The sequence below is a fragment of the Neovison vison genome, chromosome 13 (genome assembly GCF_020171115.1).
Source record: "Neovison vison isolate M4711 chromosome 13, ASM_NN_V1, whole genome shotgun sequence".
NCBI lineage: Eukaryota > Metazoa > Chordata > Mammalia > Carnivora > Mustelidae > Neogale > Neogale vison.
The window spans coordinates 82,827,945-82,847,361 of record NC_058103.1 but is presented as its reverse complement, the minus strand read 5'-3'; the positions used below and the strand labels follow the sequence as shown (position 1 = coordinate 82,847,361).

Here is a 19,417-nt window from a genome sequence, read left to right as displayed (position 1 = left end):
TTGGGAGAAATGACATCACCTTCTGCTGCTTTAGTCTCATTTAAGTCACCTGAAGACCCAATAAGGCAATGCATGTGGAGTCACAGTTATTAGTACTCCATGCCTGGCCTTGTGGTCATCGATGCTTTGCACCATTTATCTGAATTAACCTTCATAAGAACAGTGGTGAGGTGGGCAGTTTGGTGGAGGGGTGCAGAGGCTGGAGGGAGGAGGCTAATTGGGCACACGGAAGAGCCAGGAGTCAAGCTTGGGTTCCTGTCCTGGGCTCACTACCCTATCCCAACTCGAAGTGGTTTTGGGGTGAGGACTTGTATCTGGCAGAGGCGAAGTATTGCCCCTTCCACATGGGTCCCAGCCCATGGAGCTGTGGGTGCTGATCTGCCACTTTCCTTCTGACCTTCTGGCAGGTATGTTTTCCTCCCTCCTGGCTTGGCCCCAGCTGTGACTCCATTGGCCAGGTTGGGGCTTGCCTGAAGGAGGCTAGCTGCCAGTCACAGGGGCAGCTGGACAGATCTTAGTTTTCTAGTGCCCACTGCAAGCCCTGAGAGGGGTCACAGGCCAGACCTCATGATGAATTTAAGTCAACACCTAACTGCTCCAGAAGAAAGCAGTTTACGGGTGTAGAGTCCACCTTTCAGCAAGTGGTTCCTGAACCAGCCCACTTTGTCGGGGCCCTTTCCAAGTGGAGGTACCAAACAAGGTTTTCTTGAAAGGCAGAAAAGCAAAATGGTAAAGTTTGAAACTGACCATGGGTCTCTGCTGTTTATCAACTGTGTGACCTTCAGCCTGTTAAACTTTGCATCCTTAAGGTCCTTGTCTGTAAAATAGAGATGGTAATAGCACCAATATGATGAAATGCATAGACTTACTGACAGAATTCAATGAGAAAAGCATATCAAGTATTCAGCATGAGGCCTGGCACATAGTAGGTGCTCAGTAAGTGCGGCCGTGATGTATCCTAGCCATGGCCTTGTGTCTGGGGGATAAGTACAGATTAGGTCTGAAAGGAAGCCTTGTACTGGGGATAGGTGTGGTGGAGGAGGGTGTGTTGGTGATGTTAATGGGAGGGCAGAATAGGGGACAGGCAACCCCCCATCTTTCCTTTCCTCCCAGGGTGCTTTCTGCTCACGTCCATACATCAGCCTTGGACCCACGTCCTCCTCTCTGGTTTCTGTATGAGGATTCCTGTACTGTCACAACCTCTTTTATTTTCCTACCGACCTTGTTTTCTTTCTTTTTATCTTCCTGCTTCCCCCTTAGCTTCTTGGTCATCCTCTACCCTTTGGTTATTCCCTCAACCTTATTGTGAAAACCACCAAGTTGTCTTATTCTCTGGTATTTATAAAGTCATGATTGATTGGAGCTGAGAAGAAGCTTAGGGTGCTCTCATCCTCCCTCTCCCTCAATCCCCACTGAACAAGGTCGGGGAAGGAGGACCCAGAGAAAGTGTGGTTTGACGGTTCCTTGGAAGAGTTTGGGAGTCTTCATTATTTCATTTCAAACTTTTGTCCCTTTTATAGAATCGGTGGGGTGGGTGGTGTGGGTACAAGGGGTGACGGAGGCAATCTAAGCAGATGAGGATTGAAGTGGGGGGATTGTGGGAGAAAAGCAGAGGGATGGCATGGGGGGGGTGAAGGCGGGGCAGCCGGCCAGCAAACTTCGGGCCTCATTATTCCGTGATGTATCACGGGAATGAGCACTTTGGCTGCCACCTGTCTTTCCTTTCAAACTTGAGGGATTTTATGTCTAGCATGTGGAGGTTTGGGGCACTGAATAAAACTACCGGCCAGCAAGGACCATGCAGAAATGAGATATTATCCACAGAGCCACTTGTACCAGGAGGCAGCTAGTAATGGGACAGGCAGGATGTGGAGTGGGGAGACCTGGCTTCAAGTCTTGCTTTCCAGCTCATCAGCCTTGTAACCTTGGGCAAGTCTCTGAATGTCATTGGGCTTCAGTTTCCTCTTCCATAGAATAAAGGTAAAAATAAAGCCTGTCCTTCCTGCCTGACAAGGTCATGGTGAGGATCAAATGAGATAATGGATGAAAAAGCCCTTAATCTGTAAAGCCTTATGCAAATGTTTACTGTCATCGTCAGTGGGGTAGGTAATAGGGTCAAGTGGACTCAAGTGAAAACCAAGAGCCCGGTGGAGAAGGTGACACAGCATTTAATCAGCTGCCGGAAGACAGGCCCTTTCCCCATCATGACCTGTCCAGGGACAGCCAGGCAGCTGCTGCCATCAGATGTGGTTCTTCTGGAACATACCATATGGGGACAACAGAGTGATACCAGGTTCTAAATCATGGTTCTGCAAAGCTGCTCATAGTTGGGATTGTTGTACGTAAGTTTGAGAAGCAGATGAGATGCTGACATGTGGTTATATTAACCTCTTGTTAGATGAACTTCTCATTTATTTGGTTTTATTTTTTTTAAAAGATTTTATTTATTTATTTGACAGATACAACAAGAGAGGGAACACAAGCAGGGGGAGCTGGAGAGGGAGAAGCAGGCTCCCCACTAAGCAGGGAACCTGATGCGGGCCTCTATCGCAGGACCCTGGGATCATGAGCTGAGCTGAAGGCAGATGCTGAACCGACTGAGCCATCTAGGGGCCCTGAAATTCTTTATTTATTAGTGACAGCCATACCATACCTTGTCTTGGATAACATGATAAAGCAAACATAATGTGTTCATTTACTGAAGTGACTTGTCCAAAGAAAACAATTTTCAGAGCAGGGCAGTGTGGCCTGGGCTCTCAAATCAGGCGTATCTGGTTTCCATTTCAAACCCTTTGAGCCTCTCACTAGTTTTGAACCTTAGAAGCAAGTCATTTAATTCTCCAAGGTTTTGTTTCCTTGTCTGTAAAATGGGAGTATTACTACCTGCCCCAGAGCTCTCCAAGGATTTACATGAGGGAATATATGTAAATTATTCAGCATTTAATAAATGCTCAGTAAATACTAGCTCTTGTTTTTATTAACCCAAAGGGACTAACTGAGTGTGTTGAATGACACCCCAGGCTTCCTGACAATGTCACCTTTGAAGAAGGGGCCCTGATTGAACCACTGTCTGTGGGGATCCATGCCTGCCGGCGAGCTGGAATCACCTTGGGGAACAAGGTCTTTGTGTGTGGAGCCGGTAAGAACCAGATGACCCCTAGTTATGAGTTCCTTAAAGGGGAATGTGGAAATCCCTCGGTCTATCTCATCTCCCCCCCACACACACCCCCCCCGCAATGTCTGAAATTGGTCCTTAAATCTTTCTGGGGGTGGGGAGGATTATGGTGTCCCCTTCCCACCATGAACAGAACTTTCTGCTAAATAAACCGTCTGCAGGCATAATAGTAACTGAGGTCATTTCCTAGGCAATATAACCCTTTCGGTCATTTAAAGAAAACAATTTACAATTATTTTTTAACTTGACAGGAAACAGGGACATGTTTTTGGTAGTAGAGGGAAAGGCAACTTCTGGAACTTTCACATCATGCCAGAGAAGTGGTCTCCTGGTCCATCCAGGAATGAGGTGGGACCTGTACATGACCAGTGGAAGGAATGGAGTCTGGTCCACTGTGAGCCAGCACTCTGCTTGTTGGGGTTACAGCTGGCTGCCTTCTTTCCACCCCTGCTTCCAGCCACCCAAACAAACCTGGACAAACAAAACCATTCAAAGTGTCTAACGCTAGTGACACAGACAGCATGCTCATGCTCCCTGCGGTTGTGATCTGGTCGGTGTTTCTCACACAGCTTTTTCTTTTTGGTATAATTGACATACTACATTAGCTTCAGATGTACGATGTAATGATTTGATATTCGTATATATTGGAAAATGATCACCGTCCAGAGTCTAATTGACATCTGTCACTATGCATAGTCACAAAGTTTTTCTTACAATGAGAACTTTTTAAGATCTGCTCTCATAGCTACAGTCAGATATGCAATATGGTATTATTTATTACAGTCACCACACAGTACATTATATCCCTGTGATGTATTTATCTCATAACTGGAAGATTGTATCTTTTGACCTTCCTCCTCTTTCACTCACCTCTCACCACCCTCACCCCAGCAACCAATCTGTACTCTGTATCTGTGAGCTTGTTGTTCCTTTTGTTTGTTTAAATTCCACATGTAAGCGATATCATACAGTATTTGTCTTTGTCTGTCTCATTGATTGCTCTTAGCATCATGCCCTCTGAGTCCATCCGTGTCACAAATGGCAAGATTTCCTTTTATGACTATGAATAATATTCCACTGTGTACAGACAGACCACATTTTCTTTGTGTCTTCATCTCCATGGGTGGACACTTAGGTTGTTTCCATATCTTGGCTATTCTAAGTAATGGTGCAGCGAACAAGGGGATGCATATATCTTTTTGAGGTAGTGATTTTCATTTGCTTCAACTAAATACTCAAAAGTGGAATTATTGGATTACATGGTGGTTCTAGTTTTAATTTTGTGAGGAACCTCCATATTGTTTTCCACAGGGATCAGAAATTTACATTCCCACCAACAGTACTTGAGGGTTCCCTTTTCTCCACATCATCGGCAACATCTGTTATGTCATGTCTTTTTAATAGTAGCTGTTCGAACAGGTGTGAGGTGATACCTCACTGTGGTTTTCATTTGTATTTCCCTGATGATTAATGATGTTGAGCACCTTTCCATGTACCTGTTGACCATCTGTTCGTCTTCTTTGGGGAAATGTCTGCTTGGGGGTGCCTGGCTGACTCAGTCAGTAGAGCATGCACATTGGAGATTACTTTAAAAAAAAAGAAAAAAGGAAAATGTCTATAGATCCTTGGCTCTTTTTAAAATTAGATTGCTTGGTTTTTTGCTATTGAGTTGTATGAATTCTTTCTATAGTTTCTGGGTATTAACCTCTTACCGGATATGATTCGCAAATATTTTTTCTCCTTTGGCAGATTGCCTTTTTTCAATTTGTTGATGGTTTTCTTGGCTGTGCAGAAGCCTTTTAGTTTGATGTGGCTCCCCATGTTTACTTCTGCTTTCATTCAATTGTGTCAAATTCAAAAAATCATGTCGAGGCTGATGTCAAGGAGCTTATGGCCTGTGTTTTCTCTTAGGAGTTTTAATGGTTTTAAGTCTTGATGTTCAAGTCTAACCCATTTTGAGTTAGTCCTCATACATTTTCAGGACTGATTTTGACAGGGCTAAGTGACTGTAGGACTAGGAGAGATGATGGGTGTAAAACAGACTTGCCTAAGTGAGCTCACAGAGTGTAGTATTCTGGTGACATCTCTGTTTTAAACCTGCATAAGTAATACCTTTTTGACATAGAAAAAGGAGTCATTTGTATCACATGTGTACATATATAGAGAGAGGTTGACCCGTAGCCCTGTCACCTATCAGCAGGAGAGAACCGCAGTAAATATTTTCATGTAGAATCTTTCAGGTTTTGTTTAAAATGAGACCATGCTAAACATACTTTATTTTACCCTTTTTAAAGAAAAAAAGCAGTATCTGATGAACATCTTTCCATGACACTAGATGAAAGAGTTATGACATAATTTTTAAGAGCTGTATGATATCCCACTGTAGTTTGTTTAGCTTATCACCTCTTTGCTGGTCAATTATTTTCCAATGTTTTGATTTTGGGGGGAATTCAACAAAAGTATTTTCAAAGGCATTGTGAAAAAGCCAATCCTCAAAGATAATCTGCATAGCTTCATTTGGTGGGTCTGATTTTTTGTATTAAAACTATGTCATCTAGCATGCAGATACTGTGGGGAGAGGTGGTCTCTGGGCTGATTTTTAGGTACCTGAACGACTTAGAGCCTCCTGAGCAGCTGGGTCAATCCAGGGGGCCAGTTCCCTTAATGATACCCTCCAAGGTAGTCCTCAGAGGGCACCTGTAAAGGATGTGTCTCTCCTTGGGGAGATGTGATGGGATGTAAGAAGGTAGGGGTCAAAGAGAGAATAGGACAATGTATCCAGACCTCCTAAGACATCTTATTCTCTTAGTAAATATATGTTTTCTTGAGCCTTCTGGTTCTTTGATATTATCCCCAAGCAGTATCCAAGAGTAAATGGCAAATTTCTAGCTCTGAGGTCTGAGAGAATTAAATAGAACTCAGCACTAGGAGAAAAATTTCATGTAGAGAACAATTCTTCATATATTCATTTACTTAACCATTCAAACAGTTGTTAAGGTCTCAGCATGTGTGAGGCACTGGGATAGATGCTAGAGGTGCACAAAAGATAGGGTTCCTAGCCTGGCCTGGACAAGGGGGAGAGCTGATGAACTGATGTTTAACATTTCACAAACATCTCCCATTTCCTGCTTTATTTAGGGCCGATTGGACTGGTCACTGTGATTGTGGCCAAGGCAATGGGTGCAGCTCAAGTGCTGGTGACTGGTAAGAAGGTTTTCTTTTTAAATCTCCTTGAAGGGGGGAGTGCCTGGGTGGCTCAGTTGGTTTGACACCTGCCAGGGTACTGGGCTCAGGATCTGCATCAGGCTCTCTGTTCAGCAGGGAATCTTCTCCTCCCTCTACCTCGGCAGCTCCCCCTGCTTGTGCGATCTCTCTCAAACTAAGTAATAAATTTTTGAAAATCTCCTTGAAGAGGAAACAGCTGGCCTATAGTATGGGGCAAGGGCATAAGAACTCTTCTCTTCCTGGGGTGCTGGGTTTCTAAAAGGGCTTCTCCTTTTTCCCCTTGGGTTCCAGCATTGAAAATCCCACCCAGGGAATGACCAGCTCAGGGCTCAGGAGGAGGCTCTTTTAAAGCTTCTGGGAGAGGGTAGATGCTGTGGAGAAGAGGGCCTGGCTCTTTATGTGTGGACCTCAGATGCTACTTCTCACTTGTTTCTAAGAAGTGGCTTAGCCCTTGACCCATTTGGCCAAACCCAGGAGGCACAGAAGGTGTGCTGATGTGGAGTTAGTGGGATGTATATGTTTATAAGAGGGTGTTTGTGTGTGAGGTGTGTGGTGTGGGTGGGAAATGTGTGTATGTGTGAGGAGAGCTTATCTGTGACAGCATGTGTGGGTCAGGGAAGTATGTATGGAAGCATGTAGGGTATAGAAGAGAGAGTGTGTGTGTGTGTGTGTGTGTGTAGAAGGCATCTATGAGACAGAATGTGTGTGTGGGTGCGAGTAAGTATGTAGCATTGTGTAAAGGGGAGTAGGGTTATAAGCAAGTATGTTTTGTGTGCAAACAAGGTATCAGAGTGTGTGTAGAAGGTATCTGCAAGTGTTATGTGTGAGGAGCAGTTACCTGTCAGAGAGGGAATGTGTGTGCAGTGGTGTGGTGTGTATAGGGGTGTGTGGGGGTGTAGAACAGTGTGGGTGTCTGAGAAGTGATCTGAGAGAGAGATGGGGGAGGGGAAGGAGAGCTTGTGCATGCGCAGCTGTGTGGTGTGTGTGGGGAACCTATAAAGATGTACAGAGTATGTGTGTGCTGGGCTGTGGACACCATCCACTACACCCGAGCTTCGCTACCATTAAAACCTGCACCTCCACCTTTTTCCTCCTAATCCGCCAGCCAGTTTTCAGTTGTAAAGAAGCTTTTCGTTCCCCTTTAGATCTGTCTGCCTCTCGGTTGTCTAAAGCCAAGGAGGTTGGGGCTGATAACGTCCTTCAGGTTTCCAAGGAGAGCCCTAAGGAAATCGCCAGTAAAGTGGAAGGTCTGCTGGGGTGCAAGCCGGAAGTAACCATCGAGTGCACAGGGGCGGAGCCTGCCATCCAGTCAGGCATCTATGTGAGTCGGATGAGGATGGCCAGAGCTGGTGGGCAGCTTTGGGGCATTGGCACATGGCAGGTAGCAGTAAGGGGTGCTGGCACCTCTCCTGTGACGACCCCCCCACCTCCAGACAAAATGAGGTGATCTCGGTATCTCTGGATTCTGTTTTATCTCACTTGCTTCACATCCATCCTTATTGAGTCATTGTGAGGCTTCCGAGGTAACAGCTGTATATGGCCCTTGAAAGATGTTAAAAGACCCACCCCTTAAGTGATCGTATCTGTGATCATAAAAGGACTCTTGGCAAAAAAAAAAAAATATCAACAGGAGGAAGGGAGAGCCATGCCTTGTGTGTGGGAAATCCCTTTCTTCCTTTATTGAGGAAAACTGCAGTCTTTGAGTCGTTGTTAAAAAGCAACAGCCATTAATGTAGTCACAAAGGTGGGACGGTTTTTCAGAGTCACAGTCGGCTGCTACTCTTCTTTCCCAGACCTGGGAATGGATAAGCTACCAATGCCTGATTTGACCCTCAGGGACCCACCCATAATTCATGGGAAGTTGCCAGAAAAAGGGAGTGGCGGGGGCACATAGACACATGAGGGTGGGAAGTGGCGTTGATGGATCCACGTATGATGAAATGAGGGGAGAAAGAATACTTTCTAGGTTCCAGCCCTACCATGCGCTGGGTCTTCTGCTGGGTGCTTTATACATGTGCTGTCAGTGTGCACCAGATGAAGACTAGTTCATCTGGTGACTTGCCTTGAGCACACTGCTCCAATGCCTGAGCTTTTCTTACTCTGTCCGCTGCTTAGGAGAGAAGGAAAGGAGGGGACAAGGAGCCGGTGGGCAGCCATGCTAGGAGGGAGGGACAGGGCTGAGGACAGCAGTAGCAGCAGCCTGTCCCCTCTACCCTCTGGGCACTCCTGCCCTGCTTCCCACAATGCTGTCCCACAGCAGCGCAGGCTTCCTCCTTCCTTCTGAGTCACAGCTGGGTCATGGAATAGGGCACTTTGCACCACTCACGACCTGCTGGGGAATGCCGGCCTGGTACCCTGGCTGAGCTGCCTAGTCATTTGCCCACCAGGATGCCCCTGGCATTAGGGGTGAGAGGAAGAGGTGGGACAGGAGAGGAACAGCTGCCACTTTTACTCTGTCCTAAGTTCCAGTTGAAGCCAGCCCACCCTCTGCTCCACCGTCAGAGATAATGGTTGCCTTGTGGGAAGGGGCAAAGAGAACCCAAAACTCAGAGGATGATGGGTCTGTGTGATCAGTCAACCAGTGACCTGTCTTGGGCACCTGCAGTGCCCTGGCTTCGTGCTGAGGACCTTGGGGGCTCTGATGCATAAGGTGTATCCAGCCGTCTTCAAGTTGTTGGCCAACTTGGCCAAGTTGTTGGCCGAGTCAGTGACCCCCATCCACAGAGAGGCAGGAAAAGACATGGCTTCACAATGCAAGACTTTCTTCCTCTTCTCTGCTGCCTGGAAAGCACTGGGAACACTTGGCATCTCCCTCTAGCTGTTGATGGTGGGGGCCCCATTGCCAGGCTCCCTGAGGTGGGTGCAGAGGTAAATGCCCAAGGGCCTCACCACGCCTGAAGCTGGTACTTCTCCCAAGTGAGGAATGGAGCCATTCTGCATGACAGATGCTACAGAATGCTGCAGGCCACCCTGCCAATGGGCAGGTTAGGTGGAGGCACCTTATACGGACATACCCGAGAGTCACTTTCCTGCCAGATTCGTGATTAGAAAATCTTTGGGAGGAGACGTGGCAAATGCTTAGGGTGGAATTCATGTCATCTTGGTGCAGAGGTCACACCCACAAAACAATGGTCAGTTAGTCCAAGCATTCCTTCGTGGTCAGCATCCTGGCACCTTAGGATGGCCATTCGGCAGTATTCGTTGTCGTCGTCCTCCTCCTTACTAGGTGGAGAGGAAATGCGAATAGGGAAACAGTTTCCAAGAAAATTTCTCGCTTACGAGTTTTGTGTGGCTCAGTCACAACTTTGACTCTACTCCCCACCCCACCTTTTCCAGTGGGGAGAGAGCCTTCCCCGTTACCAACAGTGTTCATAAGTCACAGGTGGTTTGTCAGGAACTCTGTGCTTCAGTTAAAAACAAAAAACGTGCCAGACAGTGAGCCCAACCTAGTGCTGAGCACTAGGATTGTTAGGCCAACCACTCTGCTTGGGAGGCATCATCCTGATCCTCCACACAAGGAAGCTGGTTGAGAGGGTCTCACAGATCCATCCAACGTGTAAATTCCAGAGTCACCCCCGTGCTACAGGCCTGTCTTCATGGTGTATCCTTCCCCTCAAAGATAGAGGCTGTGGTGCGGGCCTCTTTGTAGCTCCACTGGTTAAACTGAGAATGGTTCCAGTAAGTGCTTGCTGCTGGCAACTGTCATGAAAACTGAGGCAAATGGACTATTCTTCTGTCTCTCACAGCACTGGCCACAGTGATCTCCAAAAATCTCTGGAGCAGGCACAGCATTCTTGTGGAATCAGGTAGAGATTATCAGGAGAAGTTTCCATGTCTGGCCCACGCCAAGGAGGGAACTGATAAGGCAGATAAATGTTCAAGGAAGACAAAATCCATTGTGGCTGATGATACTATTGGGATGAATGTCTCTGGAACAAAATATTTCCAAATGTCAGCCAGTGTGCTTATATAAGGCAATGTTCAAGCCATAGAATTCTAATGGCTCTCCCCATCTGTATGTGCTTGGTAGTTTCCTCACCAAGAGGGTGGTTCCTTAGAGGTTTGACAAAGATTCTGTCTTTTGTGGAGTTGACATTCTGGAGGAGGGGTGGGTGCTAAGATGAGGAGGTACCTCAGCCAGCACCTGGTATGGAATTAGTAAAGCTCTGAGAGATGCTCAGGATCTCTCAGCTGAAGGTTAAGCTTGTTTGTAGGGAAGATTCTCGCTGGGGTCTGGAGATCCTGGGCTGTTGCCTAGGATCTTGTGGACAGTGGAAGGGGCTCCCACTGGGCCTGGTCCTCCACTGGTAAAGTGTATGATCTCAGGATCCTCCAAGAAGATAACTCTGCTGCTCTGTTAGGTTTGGCTGACATACGGAATAGCTAAATGGTAGAGAAAGAATCGTAATCTCTGGAGTATTTGGATATTCACCTGATGCAAACAGATATTTATGTGACAAAAGTCCTTTTGAATGGAAAGACTGCATTTTCTTATCTTCTGGGTTTTCTTGTTCTCATCTCCTCTTCAAGGCTACTCGTTCTGGTGGGACCTTGGTGCTCGTAGGGCTGGGCCCTGAGATGACCACTGTGCCCCTGGTGCATGCAGCCATCCGGGAGGTGGACATCAAGGGCGTGTTTCGATATTGCAACACGTGAGTATGTGGTGGGTGAGCTGGGGAGGGGGGACGATCAGATGGCAAGACCCCTGCTCAGCCTCTGGGACCAAGAGTTGTCCCCATTTATTCATGGGAAGCACTCCCGAGCCACACTGACACCCACATGTCATGGTCGGAGTCCAAAGAGAGAGCATCACTGCTGGTTAAAAAACGGGAGGGCAGAGATGGCAGAGGGAAGAAGGGAAGGTAGGGGATCTTGAAGGAAGCATGTCTCTTCATTTCCTCAAGTGGCCTGCTCTTCATTTTCCCCCTGAAAGAAGGAGAGAAAAGGGAACCACAGTAAGAACTCAAGTCCCTTGGTTTCCACCCCAGATCCCAGGGCCCATCCTGAGAAGTGAGAGGGTTTTAGTTCATCTACTTCCTGCTCTGTGGCTCTAGGCTCTCCCCAATAGGGGAACTTTCCCAGGACCACCTTCCCCAGCAGTGTCCCTACTCCCACCATTATAGTCTATGACCATTCTGTCAGCAGAGTGCCATTTTCCAATAAACTCTGCCAAGCCAGAGGGATATGGATGGCTGCAGAGCGATATGGATGGCATATCATTGGCTGCTTCTCTGGGGCTTTTCTGCCTTTTCACAGTGGCCTCTGTATGCCTTATGCCTTCATGCCAAAGGAATTCTAGACTTTGTGACAGACATTGCAGTGGGGTGGAGGCGTTGGGAATAAATAGACTGTACTCCCAGTTTGTAAATCACAAGATCATTTCTACCATTGTTTGTCGAGCAGACCTTGTAGAACCATAGTGCTATATAAATAAATAGAGCCAAGCTGTTCTTGTGCTTGGTGGCTTTGGGGACCTGGTTCTTTCCTCTTGTAGGTTGAATGTGACATTTGTGATCTTTTACAGGTGGCCGATGGCAATTTCGATGCTTGCCTCCAAGTCTGTGAACGTAAAGCCCTTAGTTACCCATAGGTTTCCTCTGGAAAAAGCTCTGGAGGCCTTTGAAACAGCCAGAAAGGGACTGGGGTTGAAAGTCATGCTCAAGTGTGACCCCAAGGACCAGAATCCCTAATAATGAATTGGGTTTTGCCCTCAACCCCCTACCCCCAGCCCTGTGCCAGTATCTTGGCAGGGCGGGGCTTGATGCAGAAGTTTCTTTTAAGTAGGAAAAATAATTAAAATAATTCATTACAAGCAGAGAGCTTTAAACAACAGAGGAACTGGTGTACCTTAAAAACACAAGTAGGGACAGTTTAGGGGAATTTTCAGGCAGAGTGACCTACCTGTTCATACAAAGCAAAGTTCAGCAAGTAGAGCAGAGTTTGTTAGGCAGGTGCTGGGAACTCCCCTTCTTCCTGGAATGCCTCAGTTAAGTGAGGAAAGAAATCTGCCCATTGGGTTCCTGGTTCCACTGTGACTGGGCAGGTGGGGTTGGGAGCTAAGTTACGGAGAGACAACTTGATCAGACTTGACTGGCACAGAAACTGATTTCATGAAAAATCTCAGCTCAGGGTCTGGGTTAAAGGGTTGTCAGCAGTTCATAGATGGTCTTTCTAGACATAAGTGCTCTTTGGTTGGATGATAAAAGGAGACTTTAAGGAACTAACCTTCCTGGGTCTAGGGTAATTTTTAAAATCAATTTTAAAAAACCTAAAACTGAAATCCCGTGTGAGATCCAACCAGCTTACATTCTCCAAAAGTAGGGTCAGGCAAGCTCTCAATACTGCTGGAAGATTGCCTTTTCGGCAACTCCTCAGAATTCTGTTTAACATCAACAGCCTTCCCCACACTTCCCATTCCACCCTTCATTCCTTCAGGGGCGGTCACTGTGGGCTCCTTTGTCACTAGTCAACCAGGAGGCGCCTTCCTTAGGGCAACTATCAAGGGGAGTCCTCCTGGGAGACTTGCCCAGGAGGGTTTGGCCAGTGCCCCTGTCTTCCCGTCTCACAGGGTCAGCATTCCCTTCACTCTCATGATGATGGACAATTCCATTTAATTCTGATGATTATAAACAGAAATCCCTTCTCCTTCTCATAGACTGTTAATACTGTTGCTATCATTCTGTTGGAACGATCGCTCCCATCTTATTTTAATCGTAGGATTTTCCTGTGTAAGATTTGGGGTCCAAATCACTTGATGCCCATCTGGGATTTTGAGATAGTTAGTCAAGAATGAGGATATTGTAGCTATGACATAACTTGGGCTGCAGCCTTTTAATCCTTCAGCTGGGAGTGGAGACTAAATTTGAAGAGGCTCTGTCTTTCCTATAACTGGGGAGGGCTGTGACCAATGCTTGGAATCCCTCAACCTGCTTTGGGTAATAAATTATGGTTGTGGTGCCTCACCGTTGCTGCCCCTTTGTGTCCCTTTTTATGGGAGGTGGGGTGGCTCTGGTTACTCATTTCATAAAAGGAAAGATCCAGGATTTCTGAAAGGGACACATTTTCTGCATCAAATATAATGTCATTAACTGCTGGAAATTTATGGTAATGATCTCTAATCCTCTCAGCAAGTCTCAATGCATGGGATTATTTTACACCTAAGGAAGTAGAGAAGCCAAGCAGTTTGCTCAAGGTCACCCACAGCCTTTCCTCTTTCATGTTATCTCTGGAGGAGGGCGGGGAGAATCTTGAGACTTCGGCACACTCGGCAGCCAGGCAGCCTGCTTGTGGAACTGTCCCACTTCCTTCTCAGAGTCCTCTTCAGCTCTAGGGGCACACTTGCCAGCCGCCTCCTCTTGAAACCAGTTCCAGCTCCGTGGTCCCCAGAGTTCCTTGAATGTGGAATGGGAAGACCTTCCCCTTCTAGACAAAGGCTTCCAACAGAAATGCCCCCCAAGGGAAGTGGATTCCCTGTTAAATTCACAGGCAGCACTTTTCCTTTGATTGTCGTCCGTTGGAGGGAGGAGGCCACAGAACCTGACGGGGGGGGGGGGTGTACCCTGGAAAGGTGAGGCTACCAAGGGCAAAACAGGTGTCATTTATGTCACAATCGGTATTGGTCTGGATCTTCCAAGTCGGTAGCCTGAAGTCTCCATTTCCTGGTGTGTTGACCCGGGCGGCCCTGTGCTGCTGCCACGTGTGCAGTCGCAAAGACCAGACAGCCTGATGGAAAACAGCATCAGGGAATACCTCCCCTTTCCAGATCCTTCCACCACTCCCAAACCATGCTGCACTATCACAGCTCCCAAGGCGGGGGTGGGGGGAGTGTTGGAGGGGAGGGAGGGTTGCCGGTGGGCAAGGGAAGGCTGGCTACCCAGAGAGTCCTCTGGGCGGTGGGAGGGCTGGAGCTGGTGTTGCTGAGCTCTGCCTGGCTCCCTGGCCTTTGCAGCCTTGTTGGATGTTTCCCCTGCTGCTGGGAAGGACATGCAGGAAGCCCAGGAATTGATTCCTCCCACCACCTCCACTGCCTGCTCAATAAATACTGATTAACTCAGTGAATCAGTCCCGGAACCCAGAATATGGCCCTGCCGGCCAGTGTGTGTGCTGTCACCAGTGCCTGGCACCTTGTGGGCTTTCCATCAACACCAAGGGCCCCACCCAGCCAGCACTCCCGGCATGAGGGTGGTGTGTACCAGTGGAGAGCTTCGAAGAAAGACCCTGAAGATAGGCTAGGTGGTGGAAGGGAGAGGCCTGCTCATGGATCCTAAAGGAGAAAGGGGGCCACATCTTCAGCAGCTCCCTCTTGCCGGCCACCTTTGGCTCCTGTGGCTGTGGATGTGAAGTCACTAATGGACTGACTGCCTGTCCCTGGCTCTCAGGCCATCCTGGTCAGCCTCACTTCTGTGTACTCAGTGCAGCTTCTTCCTTCTGGGTTTTTTACTACCTTTGGGAGAACAGTGGAGGCCTGTGGGCAAGTCGCTTGGGCCAGAAATTAGGAGTGCAGGAGATAGGATTTAGTGGGTATTTGCCTTTTCCTGAACTGTCCTCTGCACACCATCTCAGCCTAGGCTTGGAATACAGAAGGTCAACAATGGGACCTGCATTTCTGAGCGGGAGGCAGATCTCTGCCACCTCCGCACACCCCCAACATGTGCCCGCACACGTGTACACACACACACACACAAGTCCTGGGAGGTTCAGGGAGGAGCAGGGTGAGGAGCAGGCAGCAGGGAAGTTGTGTGGCCAGGAGCTCCTCACAGAGCAGTCTGCACCCCCACTCACTGGATCCCCCACTCCTGATCCCCCCCCCAAAACCCTACTAGAATCGAACACTGAGCTCCTCCCTGGGTACCTGGAAGAGGGACAGGATGTACAGCCGGTGTTCCTGCCAAGAGACTGCTTGGCAGATCTTACCATCAGTGGGGTGGAGAAGTAGCCTCTCTTCTCAGGGTCTATGACCCAGCACAGCGAGAAGAGACAAGGGTTTGATGCCAGGATTTAGGGTTCTTTTCTTTTTTTTTTTTTTAAAGATTTTATTTATTTGACAGAGCACAAGCTGGGGGAGCAGCAGAGGGAGAGGGAGAGAAGCAGACTCCCTGCTGAGCAGGGAGCTTGACACGGGGCTCAATCCCAGGACGCCAGGATCATGACCTGAGTGTAAGGCCAGGTGCACTGGGTTCTCTGGAATCCTAGACGCCTCACTGACTCACTGATTTGCCTGATCACTTTCCCACTCCAAGTCTCAGTATCCTCCCTTTTTAACCGAAGGACAGGGCAAGATGATCTCAAGGTCTCTATCACCACTGTTCTTGTCACCAAGCTAGACCCTAAGACCTGATCTCCTGCCCATTTGCTTGTACTCACTGACCTTTGTTCCACTTTTCCCGTAAGCTCTTCTTTCCAGCTTATCTCTTAACTCAGGCAAAAGACTGAATGAGCATAACATCCCATGACGGAAACCAAAATTCAAGCAATAACTTCTGCCCTGATAAGATCCAGATGACCCAGGCCACTTTGCCTGAAACGCCCAACCCAAGTCACACAGACGAGCCATGGAGTGGCCTCCAGGATGACTGGCAATTACCTTATCTCATTATAATGCTAAAATCTCCATCCAAGGAGGAGCACAAGCCTCCTTTACATAACATACAATGTATGTATGCATGGCCCTATGCCCCCCTCTACATACCATGACAAGAATACCCTTTTTAAATGGTAATCCTAACCCAAAATAGGAGGAACTCATCCACCCTTGCTTGGAAGGGTGAGGGGCGGTCACAGCTTTGGAAATTATTTCCCATGATTCTATTTGCTGCAAATAAACTGTAGATTGTGCAACAACCTATCTGGTGGTGTTTCTACCTGCCATTCACCAAGGAGGGAACACACATGAGTTCAGTTACAATATTATACAGGGTTCCCATCATGCTAAAGCCCTGGGAAGTGAGGACCACTTGCGGTGGCAGTTGAGGGGGGAGGCCTTGGGCTGGAGGTACGAGGGCATTCTTGGGTTTCAGTTCCAGTCCTGTGTGTGTGTGTGTGTGTGTGTGTGTGTGTGTGTAGGTCACCTGAAGGAGGGAGATGAGAGGAAGTGGTGGTGGGGTTGCTGCCTATGGAAACATCTGCCTCTTGGGCATCACCTTGTTCTGCTGCTTGGCCTTGGGCCTCCAGGTATGGTCCTGAGATGGTCTGCACAACCCAGAGCTGGGCCCTAGGAGATCTGGCCCCATCCTTGCTGGGGTTACTGATTCACCTTTCTGCACTCTCCGTAGGACTGGATGGAGAAGCGCAGCCTAGCAGGGGGTGGGGGACCCCAGCAATCCATCCATAATTAGGAAGGAGCTCTGGGAAGAAGGTGAGCCTGGGCCAAAAGTGGGCCCATTGTGGGCACAGCAGGGGTGCAGCTCCAATGGGACCAGCTCCAGCCTTCCGGAGGGTAGTGCTGAAGCCCCATATGTCTTGCCTACTCTCACAGGCTCTCTGTTTGCTGAACACCCCCCCACTTGATCCTGGAGCCTGTCCCACAGATGTGCCTCAGCTCCTCTTCCCTGAAGGAATGGCAAGAGGCTCAGCTGTTTAGTTCTATGCAGAGCCCTTGTCACCAGGAGATAACATTGTGTATGCCTCCCCTTATCACATGCATTCATACATTGTGAAGAAAATAACACCAGAAAAGTAAGAAGAGAAAATCAGCCGTAATCTGTCCTTTAAGGATGCTAATAAGTGGGAGACCTTCCTTCCAGCTTTTCCCTGTGTATCTCCATACATCTCTAAAGCATGTACACATGTATTTATAATCAGGAATGGGAATATACTTTACCTACTTTCCCTCCATTTTCACCCATAACAAATAACGACTTTTTTTTTGCTGTTCACTTAACAATCACAATTCCCATTAACGAAATTTAACAATAACTGCACCATCTAACACCCTATCAATCCAAGTCCAACTTTCCCTAATTACCTAAAAAAAAGTGACTTTCTCCACCTCATTTTCTTCTTTTTCTTTTTTTCTCTCTCTCTCCCTCCCTGCCTTTTCTCTTTTTTTTTTCCCCTTTTGAGCTCAACCTTTTAATATAAAAAAATTCACTGGTGTACAAAATATGAAAGCCTGAAAATGACAACATATGAAATCCTGTGATTGAGAGTCCCCTCAAGTGTGTGCTGTGATGCCCAATACATACCCCAGTGTGGAAACAGAAACTAATGCAAACCACTGCTAACAAGCTGTGCAGACAGGTGCATTCTCCACTCCACCAATCACAGACAATGTCTACTCCAAACATTCAGTAAGGAAAAGCATGGCATCTTCCAGAAGCAGAAGGCAAACTTCTTACAATGCACCAGCACAAATACACCCAGCCGAAAGGGTATTGCCTACTTAAATTTAGGATAGTCATTCATGAGGATCATCACAATAAGGAACAAACCTCTTGCTTTCCCCACAACATCTTTCCTCAGGGACAGCCAGTACTGTCCCTGTTTATAGAGGCCTCAGTCATCAACCACGTTATTATCTCCTTTTGTCAAAAATTTGGTATGTCTATTTTGCTTCTTTTTAAAAAAAAGGTTTTATTTATTTATTCGTCAGAGAGAGAGAGAGAGAGCACAAGCAGGGGGAGAGGCAGGCAGAGGGAGAAGTAGGCTCTCCGCTGAGCAAGGAACCTGGCTTGGGACTCTATCCCAGGACCCTGGGATCATGACCTGAGCTGAAAGCAGACGTTCAGCCGAGGGAACCACCAAGGCTGTCCCCATTTTGCTTCTCATGAGTCTTCAAGAGTCCAAGGAGTCTCTCTTCCTTCTATCCTAAAAACAACCATTTTCTCCCAATCGAATGGTATCTTCAACTCAATTTGTTAAAAAAAGGAGATCTCTATGAATGCAGGTTCCGTGATGCCACGAGCACTACTCCAACTAGACTTTCACTTCCAGTTATGAGCACTAACCCATTCCAGATCATTAGAGCCGAGGAGATGATCATTCCAAAATTTAGGACTTGATAATACAGTGGAGCCCTCTGCCCAGGCTCAGCCTCCTGCTCCTCGTGAAGGTGGCTCCCTGGGTTAGCTGGGAGGTTGCCCTGCTCCAAGGCATTTTCTTGAATCAGGATCCAAACACATTGCCTGAGTGGTTAATATGTCTCTTAAGTTTCTTTTAATGTGTTATAGTTTCCCTACGTTTTGTTTAAATGTCCTTATTATGTTGAAGAAACTGGGTCATTTGTCCTCCACGTACTGTTTTCCATTTGTTTTCATTTAATAAATTATTATATTCCTTTTTGTGTCAATATTTACACACATCATTACTTTCAATCACCATATTCCATTGTGTGGATGTACTGTCACCCATTAAGCAAATCACAGTATTTGGGGTATTTGTATAGTCTACAGGGCTTGGGGCTTACAATAAGGTTGTAATTATTAATTTATACATACATTTTTGTACTTCTTGCTTTCTAAAGTTATGTTTTTTTTTAATTTAATTTTTAAATTTTATTTATTTATTTTTTAATAAACATATAATGTATTACTAGCCCCAGGGGTACAGGTCTGTGAATTGTCAGGTTTACACACTTCGCAGCACTCACCATAGCACATACCCTCCCCATTGTCCATAACCCCACCCCCCTCTCCCGACCCTCCTCCCCCCGGCAGCCCTCAGTTTGTTTTTTGACATTAAGAGTCTCTTATGGCTGTCCAGTTTTCCCAGCACCATTTATTGAAGAGACTGTCTTTTTTCCACTGTATATTTTTTCCTGTTTTGTCAAAGATTAATTGACCATAGAGTAGAGGGTCCATATCTGGGCTCTCTACTCTGTTCCACTGGTCTATGCGTCTGTTTTTATGCCAGTACCATGCTGTCTTGGTGATCACAGCTTTGTAATAAAGCTTGAAATCAGGTAACGTGATGCCGCCAGCTTTATTTTTGTTTTTCAACATTTCCTTAGCGATTCGGGGTCTCTTCTGATTCCATACAAATTTTAGGATTATTTGCTCCAGCTCTTTGAAGAATGCCGGT

At 47.1% G+C, this 19,417-nt stretch overlaps 1 protein-coding gene and 1 pseudogene across 2 annotated transcripts in view; one reads left to right on the top strand and one right to left on the bottom strand.

Annotated features, from left to right (window-relative positions):
- The window catches only part of SORD (sorbitol dehydrogenase), a 32,711-nt gene extending 19,349 nt beyond the window's left edge, over positions 1 to 13,362 (top strand). For both annotated transcript variants that reach the window (XM_044230547.1, XM_044230545.1), the window contains 5 exons: positions 3,021 to 3,139; positions 6,314 to 6,379; positions 7,546 to 7,721; positions 10,931 to 11,052; positions 11,925 to 13,362. In XM_044230547.1, coding sequence (XP_044086482.1) covers positions 3,021 to 3,139; positions 6,314 to 6,379; positions 7,546 to 7,721; positions 10,931 to 11,052; positions 11,925 to 12,090 — 649 coding nt within the window. In that variant the 3' untranslated portion in view covers positions 12,091 to 13,362. The remainder of the gene's footprint in view (positions 1 to 3,020; positions 3,140 to 6,313; positions 6,380 to 7,545; positions 7,722 to 10,930; positions 11,053 to 11,924) is intronic.
- A 3,571-nt stretch (positions 13,363 to 16,933) lies between these two features.
- Positions 16,934 to 18,718, bottom strand: LOC122894577 (annotated as a pseudogene).
- Between the last annotated feature and the right edge of the window lie 699 nt (positions 18,719 to 19,417).